Source organism: Solanum pennellii, chromosome 2 (assembly GCF_001406875.1).
Source record: "Solanum pennellii chromosome 2, SPENNV200".
Taxonomy (NCBI): domain Eukaryota; kingdom Viridiplantae; phylum Streptophyta; class Magnoliopsida; order Solanales; family Solanaceae; genus Solanum; species Solanum pennellii.
Genome location: NC_028638.1, coordinates 43,292,050 through 43,299,797, shown reverse-complemented (window position 1 = coordinate 43,299,797; position 7,748 = coordinate 43,292,050). Strand labels below are relative to the sequence as shown.

At 36.4% G+C, this 7,748-nt stretch overlaps 1 protein-coding gene across 1 annotated transcript in view; it reads left to right on the top strand.

The window, feature by feature from the left end:
- Nucleotides 1-7,273, top strand: part of LOC107008837 (30-kDa cleavage and polyadenylation specificity factor 30-like) — a 15,195-nt gene extending 7,922 nt beyond the window's left edge. The window contains exons 3-7 of the mRNA XM_015208030.2: nucleotides 242-404; nucleotides 580-690; nucleotides 2,671-2,739; nucleotides 4,930-5,016; nucleotides 6,018-7,273. Coding sequence (XP_015063516.1) covers nucleotides 242-404; nucleotides 580-690; nucleotides 2,671-2,739; nucleotides 4,930-5,016; nucleotides 6,018-6,851 — 1,264 coding nt within the window. The 3' untranslated portion in view covers nucleotides 6,852-7,273. The remainder of the gene's footprint in view (nucleotides 1-241; nucleotides 405-579; nucleotides 691-2,670; nucleotides 2,740-4,929; nucleotides 5,017-6,017) is intronic.
- Nucleotides 7,274-7,748: the final 475 nt, after the last annotated feature.

Below are 7,748 nucleotides of genomic sequence, written 5' to 3'. Positions count from 1 at the left end.
CCACCACCAGGGTTTAGTTCAAGTAGTAAAGGTTTAAGGACTTGTGACTAATGATTTAAGGTCATAAGTTTGAGCCCTGGCGCCATGTGAACTAAACATGGTATTTACCTTACCTTACTCAAGAATTGGGTTCATATGGTATCACCTTCCCTCTTGACATTTATATGTGAAAAAGGAACAGTTATAATCCATATCTCTATTTTTCTCTTTATGCTTATCTGATATTCTTGCATGGTATTAGGTACTTTATAGTTAAAAGCTGCAACCGTGAGAATCTTGAATTGTCAGTACAACAAGGAGTTTGGGCAACTCAACGAAGCAATGAGGCTAAACTAAATGAAGCTTTCGACTCTGTGGAAAATGTCATTCTAATTTTTTCAATCAATCGGACCAGGCATTTTCAGGTAGTCTGTTTTTCACCTATCTCATGAAGAGATGAGGTTAAAAATCTTACTGATTTAACTATGCATAGTTTGATTGTAACTTATGTTGTGATGAAAATCTTCATCAGAAATGAAAGGAATATGTCATTAATTTGAGACTAGTTCATGGAATTCAACATGTATACTGTTATGTCAGGGTCTCGCAAAAATGACATCTAGAATTGGTGGTGCTGCTAAAGGAGGAAATTGGAAGCATGAACATGGAACTGCACATTATGGACGGAATTTTTCAGTGAAATGGTTAAAGGTACTTTTGATTTCTCTCTTCATATTAAAAAGGTCCTTTTGATTTCTTTACCTTCCCTACCTGTTCTTTTAGTATTTCTTTCTTTCTTTCTATTGGCAAGAAAAGATCTCTGGCCCTTCTTTTTTGATTAATGTAAATGTAAATTGGAAGCTATTTCATGAATGGATGATATATATTTCGAGAGGATTACTGAGTCCAGTTATATCCCTCAATGTTTCTGGTTATGACATAAGCTGTTCGCATGACATTTGAGCTCAACAAAGTTTTTTTGATCATCCTGTGGGATGGAAGTTTCCAATTCACCATTCCTTGGATGATGAATTTTTTGTGAATACGAAGTTACCTTTATCTAAAAAAAAAAGAAGGTTTTTTGACCACGTGATCTACTAACTACGTTATTTGCGTTTTTTTCTGTTGCATGCTTTTCAATCACACTAGCTTTTCTATTTATCTTGCAAGTGAGCAAAGTAAATAATGAGCAAAATTTCCTTCTATATAATTGTGAGAAATATTGAAGAAGAATATTATTGAATTGTTGTGTCTACAATATTACATAGAGACCAAATAGGAAACTATATACTATACCTATTCCTATTCTAAGTTGGATTGTATATACCTTTTCCTATTCTAACAAAAATAACCAGTCAACCTCATCATAAAAAAAAGAAAGTAATCAGTCAACATAGTGAAAATAACAAGTGGTGCATTTTGGTCAGTTTGCACTATTGGAGGTCTGTTATGAGAGCAGGCATGGCTCGCGAATTTTTTCATAAGACAAAGGGGGTGAATGTTATTATCAAGAACCTAAAAGGGTAGAACTAAATTATCTCTTTTTTGAGATTTACACTTTGAACTTGAGTATGTTTCCTTCTAGTGAGAAGCCTACATCTTTTGTCTCAATAGATGTATTCTTAGTGTCAACCATCTATACCTGTAGCTCGTTTTTTAGGTGTAGTGGGCATACTTCTATGTTTTGATTTTGATCAAGGATATTTGTGTCTGTTAGTTTCTCTTTTGGTGGCAAATTGGCAATAGTAGGAGATTGTCCTATTTCACAATATTTAGTTTTTCCCGCTTAGTTAATAGAACTTCCTCTGTCTCAGATTTCTGAAATGTTTTCAGCAGACTAATATTTAGCTCAATCTCTCTCTTAGTCCTCCTCTCTTTTAAATTGTAGGAGTTGTTGAGAGTTGATTATTGTGGTTATAGTTATTAGACTAGAAAGGTGACAGTTGAACTGATTGCATGAGTCAAAAGTCTGTGCAACCAATTATTCAGCTCCAAAACTGTTAGAAGCTGGTTTTGGATGATTGAAGAGAACAAAATGTATTTCAGAACCTCTGCCTTATGTAAATTATTAAGTTTGAACCGTTCCATGCATCTTTAATTAGCATCACAACTTATGCAATTTACAGGTTCCAGCTATGGAGGCCATCAGCTAGGTGAATAGCTGTTTTAATTTCTGTCAATACTGTAGGAGTAATTTGATAAGTGCATTGGTACCTTGATCAATGATTTGTTTTGCTCACTGCTTTAGTTGGTCATGCCTCTTACCTTGTTGCAATATAAACTGATGAACTCTATGCATTTAAGTTCATAGGAGAGAAATCCTTTTTCTTTTTGCCCTTTCTGTTTCACTTGAGGACTTCTAATCATTTTCCCAACTCTTAACACTTACCTAATATCAACTAGTGGCAGAGGCTCTTCACTTCTCTTCTTTTTCTTCCCCCTTTTAATAATATCATCACAAAATTGCTTGCATACATGAACTAAGGGACGGATCCACTATTATATTACAGTATCGGGTTCATCTAAACCCATTACTTTCATCGTTGAACCCGTAGTATCTAAATGTTTGATCCACCTATGCGTGAATCTATGGCTTAAGGTTCACTGATACTTGATTTTCTTGTTTCTGTTTTTCTTTTTTAAATATCAATTGCTTGCATACGTGAACTAACTCAGAGGCTTAAAGTGCAGCTGTGTGAACTGTCCTTCCAGAAAACTCGTCATTTGAGGAATCCATACAATGAGAACTTACCTGTGAAGGTATGTTTAAGCCTTCACTCATAGATTATTTGACATATTCAAAAAATTAGTTTCTTGGATTTTTTTAGCTCTACAGTTTAGGAAGCTACAAATCCTTATTTTTGGAGTTTAACTGATCTATCCTACTTGTAAAGCTTGCATCTTCTTGATGCCTTTAAATGAATCTACTCACTTTATAAAAAAAAAATATTTCGAAAGATCAGTTCCATCTATGGCTGTTCTGAGCATGCCAATGACATAGATTGATTTATAATGGACATATTTATTGATCAGGGCAGGTATTTGCGTGTAGTTCTCTGTTATGCTAGAATACTGTTATAATTTGCAAAATTCTTCATTAGTAGATACATCGTGGACTTCAGCTTAAAGCCTTGATGGGCCTGACAGAACCATTGATTAGTCAAGTCAGAATCCCCACAAGTTGCTTTTGTCAAGTGACATCCTTACTTCTTGCATTTCAGCAAGACTATCCAACCCCACCAGAGTTTCTTCGACTTACAAACAGTCTTTCTGACAATGAGGAAGACCTTAGTACCTAGAGGTTGGGTTTCCAGGGTGAAATAATTTTTATTCTTTTCATCAAAAGTGATGCTCCACAATTTGAAGTCTCGTACTGTTTTGAGGGGGAAAAAGGGGGAATAGTGGCCAGCCTTAGCATAGTGCTTTTAGTAGAATAATTGGAAGATCAATCTGTGTATTGCCAGTTGAATTATGTGGGTCAGCATGAAGTTGAAAGAAAACTAAAACACCATGATTATAGAGATAAACCGAAAACTATTATCTTTGGATAGATTTTTTAAATTGACATAGAATTACATTCTGCCTAATGATGGAGGTGTGATGCGGCTCAAATTTTATTCTAGTGCCTATGCGAGGAGTCTCCTTTTCCCTTGCGTTTCTTTTAAGCACAAATTCTGTTAAAAATAGCCAAAAGAGATGGTGGATATTAATTCCCTTGTGTGTATGGTTGTCAGTATGGAGGGAGAGAAATGCCAGATGTTTCAAAGATAGGTCCAATTCCATTCATAAAGTGTAATGGAATTGTATTGTATCTCTACTTTTTTGGTGTAAACAACTATGTATAGAAGGTACTGAATAGATTATAGACCTGACAGGGAGTCTGTAGTTTAACTTTTTGGTGGTGGCCAACATATCCTTAAATACTGAAGACTACAAACTTACTAGTTTAAAAAAAAAGCCACTTGCTTTGTTTTTCTCCATGAATTCGTAGCACCAAATGGTCCATTGCAACCAAACCATCTCACAAATTCATAACTCCCAGTTGGTGCATTATGTGCCAAAAGAGAAATTAGACGCATTCTCACTTATGTTGGCTTTGCTCTTTTGCAAGGTGAGTCTGGATGAAATTATTAGGATTGTGATGATCTTTTGTGCTTTTATTATACCTCAGCTAGTGTTTGACGATTGAACATGGGGCTTTGTTACACAAAGATGTTATATTTCCGGAAGAGAGGTTTTACATGCTGTTCAATCTGTCTTTGAGTGAAGAGGATGCCAGAAGGTTTGAAGGCCATCTTTTTTTTGTAATATTTCAATTGATCCATCTCTTCTCTATGTGGTGTAAAGCTAGAACGCTCTAGGGATTGCCTAAGGGCATTTCAAGTGAAGTAGACTCTTTTACATTGACCTGACCAGTCTTTAACAAGATATGAGGTGGGCTTTTTTTCCCCAAATCTATGCAGCTCTTTTTTAGGGTTGAGGACATGTAGAGCCTTATTATACTATCCTTCTCAATGGTACTTTTCTTGTTGAGAAGAGAAAAAAGGAAAATGTATCTCAAGTAAGATACTTTACCTTTTACCCACGACCTCTTCTAATGCCATGGGTATAGCACACGAGCTTTAATACTATTTTTGATGGCCACAAACTTTCTCATTATTTAAACTAAATATCGAATAATTGCCCTTCTGAAGAACATGAACCAACCAAATAGCCTTTCTTCGAATATTAGTTGCGTTTCTGGTTGAGCAACTGTGCTAAGTTTGTTTCACATAATTTCAGCTTGTAAGTGGACATTCTCTTTCACTGTTGCAATCAAAGTTGCTTATGATTCCTGAGATGGACTTTTACTTGTCAATTCAAAATTTCCTTCCATGTTTTGTTTGGTAATATTAAACTTTGCTGTGTGCTATCATTACCTTCAGTCACCTTCTACCGTTGTTGTTTCAGATTAGCAGAGATTGTCAAGAATTAGAGATCTCTGTTGGTGAGCAGTTGGCTTCTTTGCTCTATGTGGAACCAGACAGTGAACTTATGGTATTTCTTTTTCAGTTTTTCTCCTATCAAACCAGTTTTCATTCAATAGATGGTAATTCATTTGGGATTGTGGACGTGATATATTAGTAGATCTTTTTGGTGATTGTTCTGATGTTATAGGGTTGATTTTTTATGTCCAAAGGTTTCTTCAAGTCTTACTTAATTGTTAATTAAAAGAAAAATAAAAGAAATTTTATATTGAGTTTGGCTAAAAGGAGTCATTTCTTGCTATTCAGTCATCCCTTGGACACAGTTCTGGAGATGTAGTACAGCTAACTAACCTGTTTTATGGATCTGTTGGACAACTACCGGACCTGGTCTCGGAAAAAAAAATGAACCTGGTCTTCCCCTTATTTTCAATACAATTGTCTAACCTGGGTTTTCCTGTTACTCTCACTGTAAATGTTGTTCCTCCAAATGTGGGTTCACAAAAATGATGTCTCAACTAGTACTATAAAACTGGTACTTGCATTGGTAAATTGTTGTATGACACATATTTCTATAGTTAAGAATCTTTTCTGGCTTGTAATGTAGGCAATAGTTGAAATAGATCCTAACGTGGAGAGGTAATTGCTTATTCTTTTTTTTTTTTTCATGATAGATTCTGTACTTGTTTTTTGAGAGAGAAAAAACCCCCGCTCATAGTCTAGTACTTATCTAGTTTGATTTGATAGTGAGTTCGTTCTACTGCTTTGCTGCTTATTGTGTTGAAATTCCAAGATTTGTCTGCAATTGGTCCATTCGCCTTAATTATGCTCTTTGGTAATCTATGGAGCATCTAGTTGGACTGCTGACGGAGGAAAGCACATGGTGTACACACACATACTGTATACGTTATATATGTATGTTATATGTACATATATATGTAAATGTTTTCGATGTGTATGTATATGTGTACATTCCCTTGACATAGTAGCTATGGGAACTTAGAGAATTGCTTCCTAATGTAGTTGAACTTTCTGTACAGAATTCTAATGGGACAATATATTATTGCATTTCAGGCAATCTCACTTGCTGCAGAATCCAAGCGAGAGGAGGAAAGAGCAAAGGGAGTAAACCCTGATAATGGGAATGAGAACCCAGATATCGTACCTTTTGAAGACAATGAAGAAGAGGAAGAAGAAGAAAGTGAAGAGGAGGATGAGGAGGATGAGGGCTTTGGCCAAGCTTTAGGACCAGCTGCTTTGGGCAGAGGAAGGGGTAGGGGAATCGTATGGCCTCCTCTAGTTCCTTTTCGTGGAGCCAGGCCTTTCCCTGGGATGCGGGGCTTCCCCCCAGGCATGATGAGTGATGGATTTTCTTATGGATCAATGACACCTGATGGTTTTCCTATGCCTGATCCTTATGGAATGGGTGGCCGACCTTTTGGACCATTTGGCCCTCGATTCCCTGGTGATATGATGTTTCACAGCCGTCCTCCAGCTGCTGGTGGATTTGGGATGATGATGGGTCCAGCAAGGCCCCCTTTCATGGGTGGAATGGGTCCTGGAGCACCCGGCCCACCCAGAGGTGGTCGACCAATGGGAATGCATCCATCATTTACACCACCCCCACCACCGCCCTCTCAAAATCCTCGGGTCAAAAAGGATCAGCGAGCTCCTTTTAATGAAAGGAACGATAGATTCAGTTCAGGTCCAGACCAAGGTAGGGGTCAAGAGACTGCAGGCTCAGTTGTTGGACCAGATGAAGGAGTACATTATCCACAAACTGAAAACAGCTTTAGAAATGATGAAAGCGAGAGCGAGGATGAAGCCCCTAGAAGGTCCAGACATGGTGATGGAAAGAAAAAGAAGAATAGCATGGATGGAGATGCTACAACTGGCACAGAAAAGTAAAATCTTATGAGAAACTCTGAAGATGCAATCTTGCCTCTGCAAATGCAAATGACTGATATATCTCCATACAGGGAGAACACATTATGGCTAGTTCTTGTAGTGGTGACCTAGCAAGTAGTGTCATCAGATTGTATACTACATATGACATCTCATTCCGGCCTTCACTACATCTTTGCTTGCTTACATTTTTACCAACTGATAAAAGTAGCAAACTTGAGTTTATGTCACCAGTGTACAACAAATATGGTTTTTATTTTGCATACAAATGTGCTTCCATCTATTTGTAGAAACTGATTTACAGTTACAGGCTAGTTAGATTAGGTTACAACTGAGCTGGGCTTTATATTTTGGCAAGGTCCTGTCTTCTGTTAGTCAAGCTGAAACATGAAATGTTGATGGATTTATTGATCACTTTTTACCTACCTCTTATGGTTGCTGAGAAAACCTTGTTTTCTAATATTCCAGCAGCACCTTTGGATCTTGTATGGTCAAACCTCTCTATAATAACGATGTTTGTTATAGAGAACATAACATGGAAAACAATTCAAAAAGAAGAAAAACTTGATGAAATATTGTCATAATATTACTCTTATAAAAATTTCTGACTCTATTTGTTTCTCTAATATTGAAATCTAAGGCTTCTAAATCACAAGCCACAAGTTTCTTTACGCTAGTGCATGTATTTACATGAAAATACCGTTTAAAAATAAATAATTTATGTACTAATATTTAACGAGACGTTGACATTTAGGCTTTTGAATTGCAAGTTACAAATTTATTTCCGCTAGTAGATGTATTTTGATGAAAATATCCTTCAAAAATAAATAATTTGTGTATTAACATTTTCATGTTGGTTATTGCATAATAATCTCTCACACATATTAATTGTTCACACAA